Source organism: Asparagus officinalis, chromosome 6 (assembly GCF_001876935.1).
Source record: "Asparagus officinalis chromosome 6, Aspof.V1, whole genome shotgun sequence".
NCBI lineage: Eukaryota > Viridiplantae > Streptophyta > Magnoliopsida > Asparagales > Asparagaceae > Asparagus > Asparagus officinalis.
Window position 1 is genome coordinate 6,318,213 of NC_033799.1, and position 25,645 is coordinate 6,343,857.

General features: G+C 36.7%; 2 protein-coding genes across 2 annotated transcripts in view; both read left to right on the forward strand.

Moving 5' to 3' along the window:
• LOC109845675 lies at positions 119-17,020 on the forward strand. The gene is made up of 14 exons (XM_020414945.1): positions 119-1,386; positions 3,170-3,286; positions 3,336-3,494; positions 3,715-4,068; positions 10,392-10,416; positions 10,543-10,674; positions 10,832-10,929; positions 11,979-12,042; positions 12,574-12,791; positions 12,918-13,031; positions 13,118-13,223; positions 13,991-14,202; positions 14,335-14,438; positions 16,499-17,020. The coding sequence occupies exons 1-14, from the start codon at positions 259-261 to the stop codon at positions 16,647-16,649; spliced, it is 2,982 nt and encodes a 993-aa protein (XP_020270534.1). The 5' UTR covers positions 119-258; the 3' UTR covers positions 16,650-17,020.
• The window catches only part of LOC109844359 (oligouridylate-binding protein 1-like), a 10,314-nt gene continuing 2,259 nt past the window's right edge, over positions 17,591-25,645 (forward strand). The window contains exons 1-9 of the mRNA XM_020413358.1: positions 17,591-17,896; positions 18,539-18,603; positions 19,025-19,127; positions 19,539-19,615; positions 19,696-19,757; positions 19,884-19,971; positions 20,143-20,218; positions 20,311-20,341; positions 20,457-20,573. Of these exons, the coding sequence (XP_020268947.1) occupies positions 17,795-17,896; positions 18,539-18,603; positions 19,025-19,127; positions 19,539-19,615; positions 19,696-19,757; positions 19,884-19,971; positions 20,143-20,218; positions 20,311-20,341; positions 20,457-20,573 (721 nt within the window). The 5' untranslated portion in view covers positions 17,591-17,794. The remainder of the gene's footprint in view (positions 17,897-18,538; positions 18,604-19,024; positions 19,128-19,538; positions 19,616-19,695; positions 19,758-19,883; positions 19,972-20,142; positions 20,219-20,310; positions 20,342-20,456; positions 20,574-25,645) is intronic.

Here is a 25,645-nt window from a genome sequence, read left to right on the forward strand (position 1 = left end):
GACGGTAGTCACTATTAGGCCCATTACCAATATTTAGAGCCCACTAACATTTATTTCCACTCCATTCGAAGTAGCCGTCCATTTTAATACCAACTCTGGCGGGAGCCAATCCATCGCCCTCCTTCACAAAATGGGCGGCCAAGATGTAAACACTTGATCCCGAAATTTCACCGGCGGTGGCCAGATACCATACGCCTCCTCACTTCACTCCCTCGCCTCTTCAAGCAGCTCGTAATCTCTTTGGATCCGAAACCCGCTATGAAATCAAGAGCACCCGATTCCCTAAACGTTCCAATGTCGACCGAGGACGATGACGACGACTTCCAAAACCCTAGCCAAGCCGTCGCCGTTGCCCAAAATCTCATCTTGTCGTCCCTTCGAAACCCTAATTTCTCCCAACCGTTGAGGCCTTCGAACGGAGCGCCGCCGCCTCGAAAGAGGCAGAAACCCTCGGTTTCAAATGGAAAGGAGAATCGAAGAGCTAGGCGGGTATCAAAGTCCGATTCTTCTAGGGTTTCTAATGTGCGCGGTCTTGAGATTTCTAAATTTAGCAAAGAGAACGGGCTTAGCGATGAGACATTAATGCAAAATTCTAGGGTTTCTCATGAGAGCAAGGAAGTGGGAGACGAGAAGTGTCAGCTTCTGGGGCCAATTGGATCTGGGTTAGGGTTAACCCAGTCTAGCCCTTCTTCTGATATATGCGTTTCCTCTACTTTTGAGCTAACAGGTCCTGCTGCTATTGAGTCCAAGGAGAGGGATGAGGTCAAGGAGGACATTTTAAGGTCAGAAGAATTGAAGACCATGGAGAATTGTGAAAATGTGCAGTTTGACATCAACACACACTCTCCTCTTGAGGTGGTCAGCAGTTTGAAAGAAGAAAGAGGAAGCTCTTCCTCAATGTCAATCGAGTCGAGGCTGCTGGAATCGAAAGCTAAGTTGTGTTCAACAGATGCTGGAGATGCTTTTAGCAATGCTGAGTTGAGACAGAAGGAGAAAGATCCCAAATCAATGGAATATTTTGAGGGGTGTCAGGATAAAATGTGTTCAAAGATAGGAAAGGCTAGTTATTACTCTATGTCAGTTGAATCTAGGTTGTTGGGGTCGAGGGTGAAGTGTGATTCATCTGATGCTGTAGATAGTCATAGGGATTTGGAGCTGGGGACTCAGCTTAATGTGTTAATGGATCTTTGTTGTGAAATTGGAGAAGGTGGCTCAAGTGTTAGTGATTTCTCATTTGAAAGGAATGGTTTATACAACGATACATTTGAGATGGACAAGGATGGGTTAGTGGAATGTCCCTTATGCGGCGCTAATATCACTTATTTGAGCGAAGAGCAGCGACAAGTTCACACAAATGATTGCCTTGACAAAGCTATGACAACTGAGGTGATTCTATCACTCTTAATCTTTGCATCTGAACTTATATGAAAAAAAATTAGATCAACCTTGTTTAGTGTATGCAAGTTAACCCATGTTCATAACTTGAGTATTTTCTAGCGAAAAATAACCAGTGCAACACAAACTTTATCCTTGAAAAAACGTCTTGCTAATTGTTTCATGATTTGCAGATAGTTTAAAAAAGCTAATCTGTTCATCTAGTAGATGTCATAATTGCTATTCACAGTGATCTCTGTTCAGTGCTAGCTTTGCCTATAAATTTCAAGGTATACTTAGCTGAATAGCTTGAAGAATTCGAAATATGAACATGCACATTGATAAAAGAAGATCAAGGACAACTTAAAGATCTTTGTCTACTTGGATACTTATTCGGTTACTCCCACATACTGAACTAGGCATGTGATTGCATAACATCGTTACCGTCACGGAACATGGTGCATGTCACACCCCGGGACCAAGGTCCCGTTGGCGCGCGCAAGCCATGGGACCCACCGAGAGCAACTCGATGTTGGCTAAAACTCACTGTCAATGTTAACACTAGTTGTTCTTTGGCCTTGAGTTTCTCTATTTAAGTCACTAATGTTTTTTTCACACTAGTCCATGTGGGAATAAAGTGTGGGTGTCACAATCACCCCACCTTACAAAGACGACGTCCTCGTCGTCACGACATGACAATTGGCACATTTCAGTATTACTGCCAGACGGATGTGGACTCTAGAAGTGGCTCATACGGGCTCTAGAGGTGGCTCACACCGCATCTACATGATGTAGCACTTAGCCCCGTATAGCACTTAGCTCCACAATTCCGGCTGACAACTGCTCTAATACCATTTGTCATGCCCCGGACCCAAGGTCCCGTTGGCGCGCGCAAGCCATGAGACCCACCGAGAACAACTCGATGTTGGCTAAAACCCACTGTCAAAATGCTAACACTAGTTGTTCTTAGGCCTTGAGCTTCTCTATTTAAGCCACTAATATTTTTTCATACTAGCCCATGTGGGACTAAAGTGTGGGTGTCACAGTGCGTCCTCCTCATACACCGTGTGAGTTGTTAATGACATCGGAGTATTTTTTTTCTTAGGTTGTTCATTTAAATATTCTCCCATATTCACTATGAGAACAGGAAGTATAATGGCTTGAAGGGAATATTGAGAATCCATACCATGTAAGGACTGCTTACTCTATGAAATGTGCTTACTCTATGAAATGTTGGTGCAATTGAAGGACTAAAACCATTCACTTTTGCCCTTGTCCCTCTGTTACTCATGTCTGCATGTTGATTTCGTACAGTGATTTCCAAGTATGTAATACACAAGGTAAAAAAATCAGAATGCTGAGATTTTATGCTCTTTTATGCCCTCTTGTACATTCCTGATGCTGATTCTTATGACATAAATTACTGTATAACCGTTCTATGTTTGCTATTATGCATTCAATATGAGCCGCATAAAGCCTAAGCATAAATTTACACCTACAGGTATGCATTTAAATTAAGCATCTGAATTTTTTTTATAATTAAACTGCATAATTATTGGCATCTGCATATTCATTGCAGCAGTAATTACTTTATTTTCTGATACTAGGATTTTTATGCACATTCAAGGATTCAGTTATTTATTTATGTATTATGTAAATTCAAATATGCTTCCTTTTCCTTCTAGGACTACTACTTATTTTTAAACTTTTCTGCTTGTATTTGACCCTGCTTGCTGCTTATAAAATAAGGCATTTGTTATGTGACATGTCTTTAGTTGGCAATTATTTGTTTAAGAAAGAATGTGCTCTTTACAGAAAGCTCTTTGAGAAGCCTGTTAGACAGTTTTCCTATTCTGGGTTGCCTTTACCTATTGCAGTAAAAGGAGAGACTTCATTGTTTCATTATGCTTTGGTATTAAACTATAAGTATTGAAAAAGTACAATAATTGTCAGGTGGCTAATTCCTGGCTGCTGAAATAAATAAAACTGACTCTCCTCAACAAGTTCCCGATGTCAATCCTGTTCTCGAATGGCTACGGACATTGGGTCTCTCTAGATATGAAGAAGCTTTTATCAAGGAGGAGGTTGATTGGGAGACCCTTCAATGGCTAACTGAAGAGGTTTGCTATGTGTAACTTCTTGGTCTCTACTTTTTCCCATAAATCTTTAGTCAACCTATCAATTTCGTTTATTAGCTTTTGATTCCTTTGTGGTCCTTGTTCTGGTGGAGTGATTTACTATTCTGTATTCTCAGAAGCTGATCTGCTTCCAGTTCTTTTTCCTTTTAGTGATGAGTTTGTTTTAACTAGTCCTCCTATTGAAATATTTGTAGTGTTGCAGGATCTTCTCAGTATAGGGATTGTAGCACTTGGACCGAGAAAAAAAATTGTACATGCACTCAATGAGCTCCGGAAAAAGAATAATCATGGCTATGGCATAGAAAGAGACAACTGCATCACGACAATTGATGAGAAAACAAAATCATCGATACCTGGGAACAAGTTAATTACGGAATTTTTTCAAGGTCCTGCTAGCAGTAGGGGACCTTGCAAGCTCAGCGATGCTCCGCATGGGGTAGAGAAAACCAGTAGGGGTTCAGTTCGTAAGAGGGCTGGCCCTAGAAGTCACGTCAACATGGGAAAACATAGAGATATACCCCCATGGTGTACCATAGCAGGAACATCATTTCGAGTGGTACAATAAATCCTCCTCCTACTTCAAGAACTATTTTCTTCTGTGTTTTTTTCTGTCTTCATGGATAATTTTTGCTATTTGCTTATTGTGATTATCTATATCCTATTTCACAAAACACAAGCTAGGTTTCTCTGCTTCTGCTGATTCATTGAGGAGTAAAATATGAAACTGTGAAGATAACAACTTTTGTACAGGTATAATTGATGTAAACAAATTTCACCTGTCAATAATATACAGGCAGCCTGCCCTTGCTTTCACTTTACCTAATTTTATCTGATCACTTGTTTTGAAGCAGTGAAATATTGATAGCATTGGAAAATATAGGAGTTCCAATAAATAGTGTAAAACACATTAGCGTGGAAATAATATATGATGTTCCTTGTAAATTGAAAACAAATGATTTTGTCTTTAACTATGTTTCAGTAGCAGAGTCAGGTTTTTTTATTTTATTTTTTAAATTTTTTTTTGGGGGGGGGGGGCGGCAAAAAATTTGATAGTTTAACATGCTAATATGTAAAAAAAATTGCATGATTAATTAGTATCTAAACCACAATACATAACAAAACTTTCAACATCAAATTTCAAATTAGAATACAACGGAAGGTATTGCGAGAATCAAAACTCTCTTGCAATCCATCCGTTCAACATCGATATTAATCCCCCAAATCTTTCATATTTTGAAGTCCCCCAAATCTTTGTATTTTAAAATTAGTCCCCCAAATCCTCAAGTAGTTTGAAATTAGCCCGTCAAATCTTCATATGTTGGAAGTCGTCCTCTAAATCATTTAAGAGTTTTGAAATTAGTCCCTCTAGTTAGTAGAAGGTTGAAAGCGTTGGGGGACTAATTTCAAGTATTTAAGAGATTTCAGGGATTAATCTCAAAATATGAAGATTTTGGGGACCAGTTTCAAAACACTTTTCGGGGAACTAATTTCAAATATGAAAGACTTGGGGGAATAATATCAAAAAACAACCTTCTTTGTTTGAATCATTTACATCTTAGCCCCTACTATTAAAAAAAATTTACAACAGATTACCACCCATGTTTTTTAATTTCCCAAGGGGCTGCCAGGGCCTTATGGACCCTATGTGCCTCCGTCCCTGCATGGTTTCACTAATAAGTCAGTCAGTCAGTTTGCTTCTTTCTTGCTGGAGTCAGTTGAGATTTTGCAAAATGGTATCTAGAACCAAATTCATAACAAGTGTGAAGTTTGACCTTGTGGGCTTTGATATGATTTCACTATAGAATTTACTATTAGAGTGTCAATTTTCTCAACTGTAATTAATATATACATATACAAAATAACTAATTTAGTTGGGTCATAATGACAAACATGTATACACAAGAATCAAAAGTCTTTTAACTTCACAATTACCCACCAATGAGACTATACTATAAGCAAGGTGGCAAAATATCACTTCCCTCTTTCTTCTTCTTGTTCGTCTTCTCGAACTGCTTTGATTATGCAGAACTCATGCCTTCATGAGGAAGACTCCATAGTGATATTGATCTATGTTCACTAGTTGCTAAAGAAGACATTACATCTTAGCCTAAGAAGGACAAAGAAGAATATAGAACATGAACTAAAATGTACCCAAATAAGCATGGAAAGGTAAAAGAGTAATCTTTGTCTTAAATTAACTCAAAGCAGCATACCCCTCAATGTTCGAGGTGCCTCGTCCGCTTTACATGCTAGGTATAAACATGCAGCGACAAATTTAGTTGGATCCCTGCTTTGGCAGCCTCCGATTACTTTCATATTTCTATAGATATCCTTGGCAGAGTCCTTTAAAAAATTGTTTAATTTAGAACCACAACTGAGCAAACATTGAAACTTATGATGATCTTAGAGAAGTTAACAGAACAATGTATTCATGAACGGAATTTGCATGGAGGGAGTTAGGAAATTTGTACCTTCATGCGTGATACAGCAGACAACCTGTTACAAGCAAACAAAGTGATCAGAAACTAGTCTTTTCGATAAAACACCGTTCTTTTTGGATTAATATTCTTTTGGTTAATTATTATGAAAGCACTCGAGGTTTGACCTACCATTTCATACCTTTTCTTCTTCACAAAGCTCTTCATTTATTTCAAATTCCTCTTTCAACGTGTGTTACACGCAATTTTTAAACAAAATTAACAATGAAGATAATGCTAGGAGGGGTTATAATAAGAAAATAACAATTGTGGCATCCTAATAATTAATTAGACTCTGATGGTTTCGTAATAATTAGTTTTTTATTTTAGTTTTTTCAAGAACCCCATTTACCAAAATAAGATATCTACAAAAGCCCTTTTCTTTTAGCCAAGAACTCTAAAAAATCTTCTGAGATGCTATCAAGGATGCATAGAACATGAAAGATGAAAAATTGCGACGTTATCAAGAACAATGCTATCAACTAGTCTAATAATCTGATGCATCAAGAACTCAAATTCAACATGAATACAAATCTCAGCGAAAATGAAGAAAATAACAATTAAGCATCCTAGTAATTGATCAAACTCTGATGGTTTCATAATGATTAGTTATTTTATTTTATTTTTCAAGAACCCAATTTACCAAACAAGATTTTTATAAAAACCCTTTTCTTTCTGCCAAGAACTCGCTGAAAAATCTTCGGAGATGCTATCAAGAGCGTATTAAAAATGAAAGATGAGGACTTGTGATGTTATCAAGAACAATGCTATCAACTAGTCTAATAATCTGATGCGTCAATAACTCAAATTCAACATGAATATAAGACTCAACGATGATGAAGAAAATAACAGTTGGGCATCCTAATAATTGATCGAACTCTGATAGTTTCATAATAATTAGGTTTTTATTTTATTTTTCAAGAACACAATTTACCAAAACAAGATTTCTACAAAAACCCTTTTCTTTTTGCCAAGAACTCGCCGAACAATCTTCACGGATGCTATCAAGAATGCATTAAAAATGAAAGATGAGGACTTGTGATGTTATCAAGAATAATGTTATCAACTAGTCTAATATCTGATGCATCAAGAACTCAAATTCAGCATGAATACAAAGGAAAGAAACATAAAACTCAATGAAGATGAAGCAAAATGAAACACACCTGTCTCCAATGCTATCAATTAGTCTAGAAATCTCATCGTTAAGGTCGACCTGAATCATTGCAGCAACCTCAAGAGCTACAGGGACATTGTTCAGATCATCATCACCAAGCATCCTCTCCGCATTGATGACAATTCTTTCCTCAAGAACTAAACCGTACTCTGAACAGATTTTATCCCCAGTGGTGTAGTCTTCGACCACCCCAGATAAGCGCTTGCAATCTGCACAGAAGTCCATTGTTCAAGCTGTTTTTTTGTGCTTTTTGATCAGGTTGGCTTAGAATTGTTTTTTGAGAATGTGTTTGTTGAAGATGTTGTGACTTGTGAGTTCTTGTTTTTCTTCAGTCAGGTTGTGTAAGGGTTTTTTGTTATTGGTGTCATTTAGTTATATGGGTTGAGGGGCTTTCTGAAGATAGAGATTGCAAAAGGTTTTTAATGTGTGTATATATAGTGGGGGCTTTGGGGGAGAGTTTATAGAGTCTTCAAGCTATGGGAGGGAATTTTGGTTTTGAAATAACTAGCACGTGCAAAGCATGGGTGAGATATCATATGTTTATCATATTAAGTTCAACTCTCAATCATGTGATTTATTTCGTATCCATCATTTGCTGTGTGTAGTGTATATATCCCATATAAAACTCTGCCATTTATATTATTTCCAATCTATTTCTATTAATTGCATTTACAATTGAAAATTTATAAAAGAAATTAGGTTTAGACATATTTCTTGCAATATAAAATAAATTATTCATCCTTTTGGAATTCAAAACAATGCAATAAATTTACTATATTATCAGGTAGTGACTTGCATCGAGCTCTCTTGGTCATGTAACAGTGAACTCATGGTCCAACAACAATTTAACATTGAGAAATCAAACAAATCACCAAGCTCTCTTGGAGTACTAGGTAATGACTTGCATCGACTCAATTAAAATGTGTAGTTAATAACTAATAAAGAAGATGATCGAGTTGTAGGAAGATTTTCATGTAATGTAAGTTCTCACAACTACAGGAGATTACTATAACATATATGAAATTATGGGGGAGAGGAGGGTCTCAGAAGATGGTAGTAGGTATGGAGAATATTTTATGTAATATATGTTCTCACAAATACCATACAATATTATATATGTTATTTTGCAGCTAGATGCAATATAATATCTCCTTAACTTCGAACTAATTAGTAATGCTTCCTTAGTTTGTATGTTGATTGTTAAAGAAATATGATTTCTATAATTTATTTTATATTGCAAGAAATATGTCTAAACCTAATTTCTTTTATAAATTTTCAATTGTAAATGCAATTAATAGAAATAGATTGGAAATAATATAAATGGCAGAGTTTTATATGGGATATATATACACTACACAGAGCAAATGATGGATACGAAATAAATCACATGATTGAGAGTTGAACTTAATATGATAAACATATGATGTCTCACCCATGCTTTGCACGTGCTAGTTATTTCAAAACCAAAATTCCCTCTCATAGCTTGAAGCCTCTATAAACTCTCCCCCAAAGCCCCCACTATATATACACACACTTAAAACCTTTTGCAATCTCTATCTTCAGAAAGCCCCTCAACCCATATAACTAAACGACACCAATAACAGAAAACCCTTACACAACCTGACTGAAGAAAAGCAAGAACTCACAAGTCACAACATCTTCAACAAACACATTCTCAAAAAAATTTCTAAGCCAACCTGATAAAAAAGCACCAAAAAACAGCTTGAACAATGGACTTCTGTGCAGATTGCAAGCGCTTATCTGGGGTGGTCGAAGACTACACAAAAAACAGCTTGAACAATGGACTTCTGTGCAGATTGCAAGCGCTTATCTGGGGTGGTCGAAGACTACACCACTGGGGATAAAATCTGTTCAGAGTTGTGCAGATTGCAAGCGCTTATCTGGGGTGGTCGAAGACTACACCACTGGGGATAAAATCTGTTCAGAGTGCGGTTTAGTTCTTGAGGAAAGAATTGTCTTCAATGCGGAGAGGATGCTTGGTGATGATGATCTGAACAATGTCCCTGTAGCTCCTGAGATTGCTGCAATGATTCAGGTTGACCTTGACGATGAGATTTCTAGGCTAATTGATAGCATTGGAGACATGTGTGTTTCATTTTGCTTCATCTTCATTGAGTTTTATGTTTCTTTCCTTTGCGTTCATGCTGAATTTGAGTTCTTGATGCATCAGATATTAGACTAGTTGATAGCATTGTTCTTGATAACATCACAAGTCCTCATCTTTCATTTTCAGTGCGTTCTTGATAGCATCTGTGAAGATTGTTCGGTGAGTTCTTGGCAAAAAGAAAAGGGTTTTTGTAGAAATATTGTTTTGGTAAATTGTGTTCTTGAAAAAATAAAATAAAAACCTAATTATTATGAAACCATCAGAGTTCGATCAATTATTAGGATGCCCAACTGTTATTTTCTTCATCTTCGTTGAGTTTTATATTTATGTTGAATTTGAGTTATTAACGCATCAGATTATTAGACTAGTTGATAGCATTGTTCTTGATAATATCACAAGTTCTCATCTTTCATTTTCAATACGCTCTTGATAGCATCTCCGAAGATTTTTCAGCGAGTTATTGGCAAAAAGAAAAGGGTTTTTGTAGGGTTTTTGTAGAAATATTGTTTGGTAAATTGGGTTCTTGAAAAATAAAATAAAATAACTAATCATTACGAAACCATCAGAGTTTGATCAATTACTAGGATGCTTAACTGTTATTTTCTTCATTTTTGTTGAGTTTTGTATTCATGTTGAATTTGAGTTCTTGATGCATCAGATTATTAGACTAGTTGATAGCATTGTTCTTGATAACGTCACAATTTTTCATGTTCTAGCATCTCAGAAGATTTTTCAAAGAGTTCTTGGCTAAAAGAAAAGGACTTTTGTAGAAATCTTATTTTGGCAAATGGTGTTCTTGAAAAAAAATAAAATAAAAAACTAATTATTACGAAACCATCAGTCTAATTAATTATTAGGATGTCCCAATTGTTATTTTCTTATTATAACCCCTCCTACCATTGTCTTCATTGTTAATTTTGTTTAAAAATTGCGTGTAACACACGTTGAAAGAGGAATTTGAAATAAATGAGGAGCTTTGTGAAGAAGAGGAGGTATGAAATGGTAGGTCAAACCTCGAGTGGTTTCATAATAATTAATCAAAAAAGAATGGTGTTTTATCAAAAAGACTAGTTTCTGATCACTTTGTTTGCTTGTAACAGGTTGACTGCTGTATCACGCATGAAGGTACAAATTTCATAACTCTGTCCATGCAAATTCCGTTCATGAATACATTGTTCTGTTAACTTCTCTAAGATCATCATAACTTTCAATGTTTGTTCAGTTGTGGTTCTAAATTAAACAATTTTTTAGAGGACTCTGCCAAGGATATCTATAGAAATATGAAAGTAATCGGAGGCTGCCAAAGCAGGGATCCAACTAAATTTGTCGCTGCATGTTTATACCTAGCATGCAAAGCGGACGAGGCACCTCGAACATTGAGGGGTATGCTGCTTTGAGTTAATTTAAGACAGAGATTACTCTTTTACCTTTCCATGCTTATTTGGGTACATTCTAGTTCATGTTGTTTTGAGTTAATCTAAAACAAATATTACTTTTTACCTTTCTATACTAATTTGAGCTCATTCAGAATAGAAATTAGTGTTGCTTGTATTGGAGATGGGGGAAGCTACAGATAATAACATCGCCCAGGAGAGCCAATTTATCCCTGATCAGTTAAAGGATGCTGGTGAGCCAATGGTACCAGGTTTCACTAAGGCATTACAGCCAATGTTTTAAATGTCGGCTGACATGTTAGTTTGAGGGCTTGAGCGACACGACATGAACGCTTTCAACTCGTATGTCGGTTTTCAGGGCCAAATCGGAAATTCAGGGCCAAATCGGAAATATCGAGGTCATATTGGGCATATCGGCTAATTTTCGGCCGATATGACCCTTCTTTTTCAAGATCTGTTTTTTCTTATCGGGTTTGGGTTTAGTGATAAAAATTCAAGCCCGTTTGACCCGTTCTCATGTTTAAGGGTTTCTTATGAACCTAATAGAAATAAAAGAGAAAATTTAGGGCTACAGCGGACTTGAAAACCGATCACTCCTTTCGTAAACGACGACGTCCTTCCCACACCTCCATCTCGGACCCCCGTCGTTTATCTCCCGTTGCGCCCCGAAATTCGAACCCTGACCGAACCCAAGGGCGGCATAGTACCTCGATGTTGGGATAAAGGGAATATGGTGGTCGGTGACTCATCTGAAGGACCCCGAGTAGACGAAGAAGAATAAGAAGAGCCCCGACACTGTCTCCCTACGATGTCCCGTCGCCGGCACTGCCTCCCTGCGACGTCGGAATCCACCCATCGTCGGCGCCGCCTCTAGAATTATAAAGTATGCTTATATTGAATTTAGGAATACTTAGATTACATTTTGGATATGATATTATACATATGCGCACCACCCGATATGACAATCCGATATTTCGTCCATGTCCCCCGATATATCCCTGATTTTCGCTATCCGACATGGATTTCAGCCATCCGACATGAACCCGACATCTGACATTTAAAACCTTGGGTACTGCATAACTGAGTATTAGCTTGCATGTTTGTTTTCTAATACAGCTGCAGCTAATGATCCTGGATTATAATGGCTCATAAAATGAAAGGAGTGATAACATAGCTCCAAGGATGTACCATACATTATCTGTTCAATATTCCCGCCCTTGTGTGTGTTTGATTCTTATGATAACTGTAACACTAGATTAATCATGCTCCTCTGCAATTGTTTTGTAAATGCAGGACGCCTTCCGTTTTCTAAGAGCAGATTGTTCTCACTGGTTTCTGACACATTTCCATATGGATCGTAAGTCTTTACTTCTCTTGCAACTGTGATAATTTATGTCATATTTGTTGTAATTATCATAACTTGCTGCCACTTTTTCTATGAAATTGTACCTTCTATAGCTCCAAAATCATTATTTCATAATTATACTCTTTTCATTCTATGAATGGCACAGTCAGAATGTGTTGCTCGTAATGTTCTAATAGTTAGAAAGACAGTCTAAATTACTTAAAACTGTCATAGCCACTAAGCTGATTTACTTCTTTTCTATGTTGGTTCATGAAGGTGCCTCTGCTTAGAGAATCGCTCTGCCCTCACCCTTTGTATTTGCACGTAATAATTTAAAATCAATCCCATCACCATGTACTTCAAAAAATATTTTTACAAATATTCCCTCCCAAGATGTTTATTAGTTACTAGTGTGTTATCTTCTAAATTCATAATTCTCATAAACCTGTTATTTGTTGGCAATGTTCTTTCTTTTCCCCCCTTTAAATACAGTTTTTAGTTAGTGGTCTGATGATATTTCCTGAAACTTTTATCTGTGGGCAGATTATCAAGGTCTTACAAAAAACTTTTGCCATGGAAAGATATACTGTTCTGCTATTACAGCACACCTTGTGAATATGAAGATTGGTGTACCATGGGAAAGGCTTCAAATATTACCCCTAAACCAAAAAATTACGGTTTCTGGTGTTAACTTGACTTGCTTAGATGCGAATCACTGTCCCGGATCAATTATTATTCTTTTTGAGCCACCCAATGGTAAGGTATGCCATTATCTTCTCATTGCCTTTTAGTAAATGTTTCGTATAATAAATCCAGATAAGTATATAAGAACTTAACTGGTTTTGTTGAAGAGAATATGATTTATTTTAGCATTTTGTATTCTTTAGGCTGTTCTGCACACTGGGGATTTCCGGTTTTCTGCAGAAATGGCAAGCTCAGCTGTTTTGCAGTCATGTCATATCCACACACTTGTCCTTGACACTACCTACTGTAATCCACAGGTACTTCATCATCAATTTTTTGCTTCACTTTTCTTCAAATGTTTTCTAGATTTAAACATTTTTATGCCCATGAAAATCTTTTGCAGTATGATTTTCCAAAGCAACATGCTGTAATTCAATTTGTCATCGAAGCTATTCAAGCAGAAGCTTTTAACCCAAAAACTCTCTTTCTGATCGGTACATATACTATTGGTAAGCAACCATCATTCCACCTTTTTATAAATATTTTAGTATCGATTTTTTGTTCTCATTTTCCCTTCTCTTTCTCTTTTTGGCAATTTTTTCCCCTTCTCAAACCTTTCATGTGAAACATGAATATCCTGTTTTGTTATCATATAATATTTTGCTAGCAATGGTCAATCTACGCGTAACTTTTTTAAGACATATATCTAAGGTACTAGTTGCAAAATATATATTGCGAATACTGTTAGGAGTATTGGGACTTAAAACAAGGATCCTGCAGTTTATAAAGATAAGAGTAACTTTCAAAACAAGTAGGTGGTGTGTGTCAAATAGATTCAAAAGTATATTAGAATCAGAGATGGGAGTAATAAGTTACGAGTATGATTGGCATGAGATTACAAGGAGAAAAAGGATATCCTGGTACCTTTTGACCTAATATCCAATGCAGAAAGGCATGCTGTAAAATTCAACTGTAGGGGTGGGCACAAATTGTGTCGGGTGGTTTTGTGGATAGATTTGTATCTGAACATAGATGTAAAGTTTGATAAGGTTTTGAGAGGAATCAAATCCTCCCTGGTGGTTTTGGTGGAGCAGTTTTTTCTCCATCATGTGAAATTTTACTAAATCCTGTGATTTTAGTTCAAAACCAACACCACATAGAAGCACCAAAAAACCAATAACCATATAATTTTTTAAGGTTAAATGCATAAAAAATTATCTTCTTCCTACACCAGTGTATTCTGATTGTCCCTGGGTCTTTTCTTTACTGGTCGCAGGAAAAGAGAGGCTGTTCCTGGAGGTTGCTCGACTACTAAAAAAGAAAGTTTATGTTGGGGCTGCTAAGCTGCGCTTGCTTAGATGCTTGCAGCTTCCTGAGGAGGACATGCAATGGTTTACAGCAAATGAGAAAGAAAGCCACATTCATGTCGTTCCCATGTGGACAATAGCAAGCTTTAAACGGATGAAGCATTTATCTCACCAGTACTCTGTAAGACTAACTGTTATTCCTTAGAGTGTTTGATTTTTTTTTAAAAAAAGACAGCTATGGATAAAGTCTTAATGTTTTAGTTGTACTAGTGTTTTTTTTTGTTCATTAGTTTTATATGTATCTGTTTCTTAGGGTCACTTCAACCTAATAGTGGCATTCTCTCCAACTGGTTGGACATTTGGAAAAGGAAAGAAGAAGACTCCTGGGAGAAGATGGCAGCAGGGTACCATCATCAGGTTATATTCTTACACACTACTTATTTCTCATTAGAAAGTTTCTGCAAACTCAGTTTGATGTCCATATGGTCCTTGTTGACTGCTTTCTTCGTATAAAAGTAAATAATGCTTTGAAGACAAACCTATGTAGTATGGAGGTTACTAAAATTAACCGCTAATGTAACAATTTGTATTTAGGTTTTCTTTTGACCTTTTCATCTTATACCAATGAATAATAATGGAACCTTATGATAAAGAAAGCAATAAGGCCTCTGTCATATATAAGTTTAGATGGTATCAAGATAGAAGTACTGAAAGCTGAAACATAAGGGTGTTTCGGGTTCTTTTGAATTGTAATTGACATAGATTACAATAAAAGAAATACAATGAAACGAAGGAAAAATTTATTTTTCTCGTGGGCGTTCACTGCTTGGATCCTTAGTGAGAATACATTTTGACCGTCAACAAAGGGTTGTGTATGTATTCATTTTTGAAGGAAGAGTAGCTCATCTCAAATCTCAGAAAAGGGGTCGGTAAGAAGTTCCTTTACTTGAAACATAGTTTCTAATAATCTTCTAATAATCAACAAATGTCATCTATATTTTCTTTTTGTACACCTTCTGAGCTTTTATGTCAACTGAAGAAGGGAAATAACACTAATTCATATTCATCTTATATGGATCTTTACAAGTTATAATTTTCAAGATGTATCGGTACTTGTATAAATGCCTGAACGACAAACAAAGCATTGTCGATTTAAGCAACTCATTCGCTATGGATTCTCTTTAAGACAAGTGCAGATCCATTTTTTCCATCATAAGGAACTAAAAAATTCCCTAGAAGTTGGTGCTCTACAGACAAATATAACTACTTTCAATGAAGCGAATATCCAATTAGAAGGCACACCAAAAAGGCATAAGATGGCCTGACAATAGACAGTGGCAGAGAGAGAAGTTCAGAAGTTATATAATCAAATTTCATTTTTCTTTTGTTGGTGGGTTTTTTTTTTTTTTTTTTTTTTGGGGGGGGGTGCGCTTAATGGATAACTTCTAAGAGCAACGTTACACAGAAAGCGCTAGGTGCCACTAGGCGCCAGATTGGTGCCTAGCAGCTAGGTGGACCCCTAGACTGGGCCTAGGCAGATGCCTAGAGATCTAGGCGGATTTCTTTTGTTTGAAGTGTTGGTGGAGAGGTCTTACTGAAAATCGGAGGAGGTCGAAGGACGTGAAGCCAACAGCGGAGGAAATCATGGCCAAAACCTAAATGATGTAGTCTGTGTAAGTGGCCCACATTTCCCTAAGGGCTCCCAAGTCTTAGGCAGACGGCCTTGGTACTGCTTAGGCCTAAACAGGCGCCCGAGTGATCTAGGAACCCGCTTTTTAAAATATTGTTTCCAAAAAGGAAAATATGTATACAAAATTTATACTCTTGCTAGTGCATTTACAAAGATACAAGTTACTTCTATTCGACGATCGTTTTCTTTATGCTTTGTCAGTTATGAACTTATATTTTTCAGACTTAGATACTTGGGAGCAAGATGTCCTCATGCAACTTATCGTAGATTCGTAGATTTATGCTATTCTCAAGATGAAAGTTATCCATGAGGTTTAACAAAAAGAATTTAAGTAGAGAGAGGTAGGGACTAGAGAGGGACATTTCCGATTTTTTTTTAATAATTCAGACAAATAAATGCATTATCCCATTGTTGGGGGTACAAAGTTAATAAAATTAAAAGAAATTAGATTTCTTTCCATACAAAATAAATTTCTTCAGAGGCTAAACTCAAATATCTTACCACATATCTGTCATTCAAAAGTAAAGTGATTTCATTTGATGTTTTTGTTTGTCATAGTATTATAACGTGTAACTTTCATATGAGAACTATTTAGTTATCAAAAAAGTGAGAGAAGTCTGAAGTAAATATAACTGTTCGCGGATGGGTTGAACTTCACTTTACTATTGCCTGGTTATACCCATTGATAATGCTGGAGATATTTCTGAAAATAAAGAGAGATAAGCTAAGCTTCCATGTGTCTGTGGGATAGGTTTTACTGTATTTTTAAATATTCTTACTTTTGCAGGTATGAAGTCCCATATAGTGAACACTGCAGCTTCACAGAACTGAGAGAGTTTGTTCAATTTATATCTCCAGAGCACATAATCCCCAGCGTAAACAACCAAGGTCCTGAATCTGCAGATGCCATGATTGCTCTCCTAACGTCCGATCGATAAAACCCAGCGAATTTTTTCTCTTATGAGCCCAGGTCTTGCTCATGTTTCAAGTGCATTGAAACTAATACTTGTGAAAGTTCAGAGAACAAAGAAGTCAATTGTAACGAAACCGGAGAGAGCAGAATGAGTTCCTAACTGAGTTTTATGACAGCTTTGAAGAAGTGAAAGGCTTGAGCAGTAATTTAAGTTAAGCCTTGTTGTATATTCATCATAATTTATGTGCAATTTGTGGCTCTATACTTAAATATTCTTGTCATGCATATATATGCCTCGTGCAATTTTTATGTAAACATTGTTTAGCATTACTCTGTATAATGCTCGAATGTTTATGTAGTTACAAAAAGGTTTCTTATTCTTGCTTGTTGAGTTCAGTTTTCTGCTTATTTAGCAATGTTTACACTTTTAACGAAGACTGTTCCGCAGCGTTCCTCCTATTACTAGTTTTTGTATGTGTTTTAGCTAATTAAGTTTTTATTTAGTTGTGAATATACATTTAAATAAGCCTTTGACCATGTAGTCAAAAAATAAGAAAAGAATCACCTACCGACGAGCATGTAAAATTTAATATATGCCCCTCAAATCTTCATTTTTTTCAGACTAGCCTCTCAAATCTTGGTATTTGAAAAATTGACCCCCCAAAACTGGCATATCCTGTCTTTCTACTATCCTAACTTAAGAATATTGGTTTTTAAACAAGACAATGTCAAAAATTCGCAAGAGGTTCTACTAGGTTTGCAACAATTTCCCATTTATAAGAACTAAATTAGGTAAGTAAAAGCTAAATCAAACATAAATCCGACCCGAATCCAACCCCAAAATTTAAACGAACATAAAATCCGGGTCGGATCTTCACCAAGCTAAACCCATTTAAAACCCGACCCCACGCATTTCTAGGCTCTTCTATCTCACCAAATAAATACCCACTCCCAAGGTCTTTTCTTCCCCCCTTCAGAGGCCATTTTCTCTCCTTTTTCCTCTCGACTTCTCATCTTCCCCTCGATTTCGAGGGTTTTTTTTTTCTTTTTTTCTTTTTTCAATTATTATCCTTTTTTTTCTTTCTTCATTTTTCTTCTCAATTTACAAAACCCTAATCTTCCAGAAACTCTTATCTCTGCTATTCGATCGAAGAAAAACAAAAACCCTAGATGATGAATCAACAGCAGCAGCAGAGGCTGAAGCAGCAAGCTTTGATTCAGCAGGGCCTTATGCAGCAGCAGTACAATCACCCCCTTTTGGCTGCTCCTCAGGTGAAACCCTAACCCTAGCTTCATGATCTTTAACCATTTTAGGCAAAGTTCTGTTTTATATTGGATGTAGGGTTACGCCATCTTATTTATGTCTGTGATATTCAAATCAGTCTTAGGAGTAAGATTTTGGAGCTTGCATGATCATTTTTTTTAACAAGGAGTTGTTCGTTTATCTTTATTTATAAGAATCATAATAAGTATTGCAGAAGTTATATGTCCTTGAAATTTATGATATTTAATTATGTTCATGATACAGAATAAACTTATTCTGTATGTTTACTGGTGCATATATTTGGAATATGAATCTTGTAATGTGTAAAAGAATGTGGTATACTTCAATATTTTTGTCTTTTACGCCCATATCCAATAACCAATAGTGCACTGTTGTTCTTTGTTCTTTGTTCGTTTACTGATTGTTTGTCATAAGAGTTACTACATGTGTATCATGGAGGGTGGTAGATATTGGTTTGTCTTTTCTTGGCGCTAGACAGCAGGTAGATAGCTTGGTTTATTTTATGTCCTTTTTATTTTGATAGAAATTTATTAGTTTAGGAATTGTTTTATTTTTAACTTCAGGTGGGTTTTTAGTGGGGGTTATTTTTTTTTATTTTTTATTGTTTTTTTACACTTCTAATTTTGCAGATAGAGCCGATGTTCCCAAGTGGAAATCTGCCTCCGGGCTTTGATTCAAGTTCATGCCGCAGTGTGTGAGTGTTGTTAGGACATTTTCTCTACATTTTTTTGCTTTTCTTTTTGTTTCATTTGAATTTTTGGCTATAGGTTGTTTGCATTTTTTTTCTGTGGCATTTTTCCTTCTGCATGTTTGATCCAGCCACTTTGTTGTTAAACAAAAAAATCTAAGATCAAGCTATTTTATAGCGCAAATGTTTTTTTTTCCGAGTCCAAAATGATTCCTGCATCATAGTGGGTAGTTTATTTGAGGTATATCTGATTTTGTCATACTAGAAAGGTTACCCGGCCTTGTAGAATCTTTACCAGAGGAGATAAGGTCTTCTATCATTGCAACCTCTGTTTGATTTAACCATTGTTTTAGTTGCATTTTTTCTGCCTTAATATTTGCTGTCTGTCTTATTATTTGTCCTTTTCGTCCTCTTTTGGGTATTGCAGGTATGTCGGTAACATTCATCTCCAAGTCACTGAATCTCTTCTTCAAGAGGTCTTCCAAAGTTGTGGTGTCCTGGAAGGATGTAAGCTGATCAAGAAAGATAAGGTTAGCACTCTTGACTTACTGTCTCTTTCTTCAAGATCTTGTTTCTCATGTTTGTTTAGTATGTAAACCATTTTACTTAATGTATAAGTTATAGCTTTAGCCTTCCATTTGTTGGATTTTGATGTTGATATGTTTAGTATTACTTTTAAGTATGAGGAATAAACTGGTTGTCCTGAAAATTTAAATTCTTATTAAAGATGTAACTCCTATTCAAACTTGTCCTTTAGCTAGACCTGCATTTTCTGGTTTAGGATTTTGAAGCATAATTTTTGGTTTGTCCAAGATGTCATCTCTGTGAAACGAGCTTGTGGAACAAATGACCATATCTTGTCAATGCTTGTCTGCTATATCAGTATTGTTTGTGATGTTTATACTATAACGTGTGGGTGTTTACTTGTTTGTTTTATGCAGTCATCCTATGGATTTGTTGACTACTATGATCGTAGATCAGCTGCACTTGCTATTATGACACTTAACGGGAGGCACTTGTAAGTTACATAGCTTATTTCTTTTTTCTACTGTTCAGGCCATAATTTCTTCTTCATGTAATTATATACAAACTCTGCAGGTTTGGCCAGCCTATCAAGGTGAATTGGGCATATACCAGTAACCAGAGGGAGGATACATCAGGTGAAATTTCTTTGTTTTGCATTTCATATTTGTTAGAATTTGCTTTTTAATGTGTTTATACAGTTGTATCTCATAATTTCATTATTAGTAACATTATTGTGTGCCTTGTTTTTTTATGAGCTGCAGGGCACTTCAACATATTTGTTGGTGACCTTAGCCCCGAGATCACGGACAATACTCTATTTGCTTGCTTTTCTGTATTTCCCAGCTGCTCGTAAGCTTCATATGGATTTTTCTTTCCGTATTATTTTGTGTCTTTTGTTGATGTTTGAAACAGTAGTTTAGTTGGAATGCTTCAATTAAATACCCTAAGAACACATACTTGTGTGTATAAGTTGTGCACTGGGCATTTTAATAGTGTTTTAAACTGCTCTTTCTGCTGCAGAGATGCAAGGGTCATGTGGGATCAAAAAACCGGACGCTCTAGAGGGTTTGGTTTTGTTTCTTTCCGGAATCAACAGGTTATTGTTATTTGTGTTACTTTCCTATTGTCCAGTTTTCCTTCATATGTATTCGTGGAGTTGACATGATGCTTTCAAATTTCGTTTGACAGGATGCACAAAGTGCCATCAATGACTTAAATGGTAAGTCATGAAGGTTCTATCATTTAATTGTTGTGGAGGTTTCAATATTTTATTGTTGCTGATTTTAGATGATTACAAGCTTTATTGTTGAGCTAGATTGTTTCTAATTATGCAGGCAAGTGGCTTGGGAATCGACAGATTCGCTGCAACTGGGCGGCAAAAGGTGCAGGCAATGAGGACAAACAAAACTCGGATGCAAAGAGTGTGGCAGATGTGGCAACTGGTTCCACAGGTATGTGTCACTACAGGTAACAATTTAATTATTTGCAATTTGAATCTGCTGTGTTGGTTGTTAATGTAATCTGCTTAGTGAGAAAGTAGCCTATGTTATAATTACTTGAAAGGAAATGGTCTATGCTATTAGTAGTGAGACTAATCAATGAATTGTGTGCTATTTTTTCATATTTTAAAGTGAATTTAATGTACTGGGAAGCATGTGCAAGAAATGGGAAGACAGCACATCACTGCGATCTGCTATATCCTAGTGCATATTCTTAATTTTTCCAGTAACAAAATGCAGAAAAGGCCTATTATTTCTCTAAATTAATCTGAAACAAATTCTTTCTGTACATAAAAATTGTTGTGCACAAATTTGATGTTTCTTATAACCTTATTATGTGGGATTTTTTTAGGCGGGCTTTGATCTACATTGTGGTTAAGTTATTGTGGTATGTTAAACTTGCCAGTGTGAAGGAATTATTTTGCATTCTTCATGTTACATAATCATGTGAGGATTTTGGTCAGAATATCGCATGTAATTATAATTCCTCTTTTATCTGGTTGCTTGTTCTTATGCTCTCTTTGATGTCAGGCAAATAGTTCTCCAAATGTCTTAGTTACTTCTCTTTGATTTAATGATTGTTACCTTCTTCTATCTTAACTTGTTTCTCCATATATGAATATTTTACTTATTTCGACTAGTATTCTCATGTCTTTTGTCTCATTCTTTTTGTCACATCACATGGAACCTTTTAGAGAGGGGAATAGTTCTGTTGACATGAGCTTGACTGTTTAATTAAGCGATAGCTCCTGTTTTGTGTGTTCTCCAAATTCATAGTTGGCACCCCACACCTTGCAATGTTAACCTTGTGCAGATTAACATTGCTTACATCATGAGAGAGTATGTGTATGTACGTTTGTGCGTGTGCGCGTGCTCGTGCGTGTGCGCGTGCTCGTGCGTGTGCGCGTGCTCATGCATGCGTGCATACGTGCGTGCATTGTTATTCATGCCAAATTGTTGTCTTATATACATATATATATGTATATATACACACACACACACATATATATATATATAGAGAGAGAGAGAGAGTGAGAGAGAGGAGAGAGAGAGAGATATGAGTATGCTTCGTACCAAGTAAAAATTTTGTGCTTGGTAGTAAGGTGTTTCATTCTCATCCACTCCCCAACCTATGTGAATGTGATCCCTCATTTGAATGAGTGGATGAGAATGACACCTCACTATCAAACAAAAAAACTTGTGCTTGATACCAAGCATACCCATATTATATATATATATATATATAGTGTCAACAAGCGGTTATTGGGTACTTACTCGACTTCGAATTGAACCCGAAAGCAAAAAAGAGGCATCTGGCTAGGGTTTCGACGCTTCATCACTCCTCCGACCCATTCTCCAACTCGAAAGCAAAAAAGAACTCCGCTCCTCAGGCGTGCGAAGACGACAGACGACGGCGACAGGTGACGACGACGGGCGAAGACGACGGGCGAAGACGAGCTCAGACCGCGACGACGAGCACATGTTCTCTTTCTCTTTTTTTCCAGTTTACTTTTTTTCCGATTCCTTTTCGTTTTCTTTTTTTAAGTTCTCCTCCTTTTTCCGTTTCTTCTCCTCCTTTTTTCTGATTCACTTTACATCCGATTCCTTTCAGTTTTCTTTTTGTTTCCCAATTTTTCTTTTTTTTACTGTACGTATTTTAACACATTGTTACTGCTTTCAGTGTTAAATTGTTGTTGTGTTGCTCTGTTCTCAATTGTTTTTCGATTTCCTTTTAGTTTTTCTTTTTTTTTCTTTTCCTTTTTCCTTTTTGTTTTCCCAATTTCCTTTTAGTTGTTGTGTTGCTCTGTTATTTATTTTCTTTTTTTACTGCTTTGGTAGCTCTGAATCACTTGTGTGATTTTATTATTAATGGACTTGGGCTCTATCTGTTGGATGATTGAAATTTGATGTCTAGAGCTGGGTGTAGTGCGAAAATAAAATTTCTTGTCACTTTTTCGTATCCTCTTTCATTCTGGCAAGATACTTCACATCTATTACAAGGTTTTTTAAATAAAATACTTAACAAAAAATAGCATCTACTACAAGGTTTTCTTTTGACACTATAAAACAAATTAATTCTTGCTATTTGAGCTAGATGTAGTGCGACTGCTAGTAGTTGAAACTTGAAACTTGATTTGCCATTTATTACTTGTAAAGAAAAAAAAAATTAGTAATATAGTTGTTAGTGATGTAATATAATAGTATGAAAGTTTGATTAATTTGCATGATTAAATAAAAAATTTTGCGTGGAATTTTAATTTTTTTATTGAGTGCGCCTCGCTTCACTCGGGTGCGCGCATCGCATTGCGCCTTGCGCATGTGCGCGTAAACTGACATTGCGCCTCGCGCATTGAAAACGCTGATATATACTACATATTCTAAAACCCCAACACACCAAGTTTGGGGTGAACCCGTCGTCGTTTGACCATTCATCCACTCGTATCAATTTTAACGGTTTTGAATGAATAGAACTTTTCATATGGCTCGATGGAGGGTCAAACGATGACGGATTCACCCCAAACTTGGTGTGTTGGGGTTTTAGAATATGTAGATCAAGTTCAACGGAGCGGATCATCCATAATGTCGCTCAATCATGTGATTTTAGAGGCGTCAAGGAGGAAATCCCCTCCTATGACAATGATACCCATTAATCTCATATATATATATATATATATAGGCAAAATGATCAGATTGGTATTTTGTAGAGGCTTGGTGATAAGTTGGTATATTTTTTTAGTTTTGTCAGATTGGTATATTTTGTCGACTCCGGCGCATATAGGTCTTAAGTTTGGCCGGAGTTACTGATTTGGCCCGTGCTGACGGGATGGAGATAAAACCCCATCATGCTCCTAACCCCCTCCTCCGCCCCCTCTCCCTCCTGATCCTCTTCAACCTCTCCCTCATCATCCTCTTCCTCATTAAATTTGGGTTGGGATCACGGTCTTGATGCTGAGGAACGCTAATAACATTTGAAGTTTTTACCTGCAACTCTGGAAGCACTCTGGAGCAACGTAACACTCACAGCTCAAAACATCGACTCGAGTATGAAGCAATGCCCCCAATCCACAATCCCCTAATCTCGGTTCAAAACCCACATCTAAAATCACATTCCCTGGCTTCAACCTATGATGCAAGATCTTTGGGCTACACTCAAAAGTGCAAATACCTCAACCCTTTCACAATGCCAACTGCAATCCGATGTCTTACATCCCATCCAAGGCTCAATTGAAGCTCCCTTTGCTGAATTGAGTAATTGGGAGGATTGGGGTTGGTTCAAGAGGGCAAGTTAGAGGGTTTTGGGGGCTGTTTTGGTGGAAAAGCTGACAGGACCTTTGAGAATTGGGGTGCGGTTGGTAAAGAGGAGGAATAGTCTAATGAGGAGGATGATGATGAGGATGAGGAGGGAAAGGGGGGGAGGGGGGGAGGAGCATGATAGGGTTTTAATGAGGAGTTTTATGCAAGAAATCTCGTCAGCTCTGGCCGGAACAGCTACTCCAGCCAAACTTTAAGACTTATATGGCGTCGGAGTCGACAAAATATACCAATCTGACAAAACTAAAAGAAAATATACCAACATGTCATCAAACCTTTACAAAATATACCAATCTGGCCATTTTGTCTATGTATGTATGTATGTGTGTGTGTGTGTGTGTGTGTGTGTGTGTGTGTGTGTGTGTGTGTGTGTGTGTGTGTGTGTGTACGCACGCACGCTAGTTAGTTAGTTAGTTAGTTAGTTAGTACGTACGTACGTTAGTACGTACGTTAGTTAGTTAGTTAGTACGTACGTACGTTAGTACGTACGTTATCTTGTTTTTCTACTATGTATATTATCTTGTTTTTCTACTATGTATATATTTTTATTACTATATGTATGTTATCTTGTTTTTCTACTATGTATATATTTTTATTACTAGGTACACAAATTTGGTGCTTGGTGATGATGTGGACGCTTCTCATCCAACATCTTGTTTTTCTACTATGTATATATTTTTATTACTAGGTACACAAATTTGGTGCTTGGTGATGATGTGTATGTATATATTTTTATTACTAGGTACACAAATTTGGTGCTTGGTGATGATGTGGACGCTTCTCATCCACACATTTGAAGGTGTCCATTTAAAAATTGTCTCTGCTTGATTATCCATTCATTAGGACGCTTCTCATCCACACATTTGAAGGTGTCCATTTAAAAATTGTCTCTGCTTGATTATCCATTCATTATGTATGTATGTTATCTTGTTTTTCTACTATGTATATATTTTTATTACTAGGTACACAAATTTGGTGCTTGGTGATGATGTGGACGCTTCTCATCCACACATTTGAAGGTGTCCATTTAAAAATTGTCTCTGCTTGATTATCCATTCATTAAATGAATGGATGAGAAGTGACCACATTAGGTTGTAAAGAACAAAGAGAAAAGGTCACATGGAGGTGTACTTTCCATCTAACTAATCTCACATCTATGGTTTAGATGCATCCACCTTTACTATCAAGTACCAAGTTTGTGCTTGGTGCCCCCCTCCCGCGATGCGCACACAAGAAAAATGGGTATGCTTGGTATCAAGGTTATAAATGTCGGTCACTATGTGAGGTGTTGTGGCTGACATGGCGGATTGTAACCTTAACCAGCACGACACCGCACATTGAAAAGGAGTATGTCATGTTGGAATTGATATTGGGGACATGGTGGGTTATATCAGCTATATCAAGCACAATCTCTTCATCTTCTATTCGATTATTCAAAGACCTGATTAGGGTTTTTTTCTCAACTTCTTTTCTACATCCCCTCTTCAACTCCCTCTGCACCGCACATTGAAAAGGAGTATGTCATGTTGGAATTGATATCGGGGACATGGTGGGTTATATCAGCTATATCGAGCACAATCTCTTCATCTTCTATTCGATTATTCAAAGACCTGATTGGGGTTTTTTTCTCAACTTCTTTTCTACATCCCCTCTTCAACTCCCTCTGGCTTCAACGACTCTCTTCGACTCCCACTATCGGTTAGGGCTTTTAA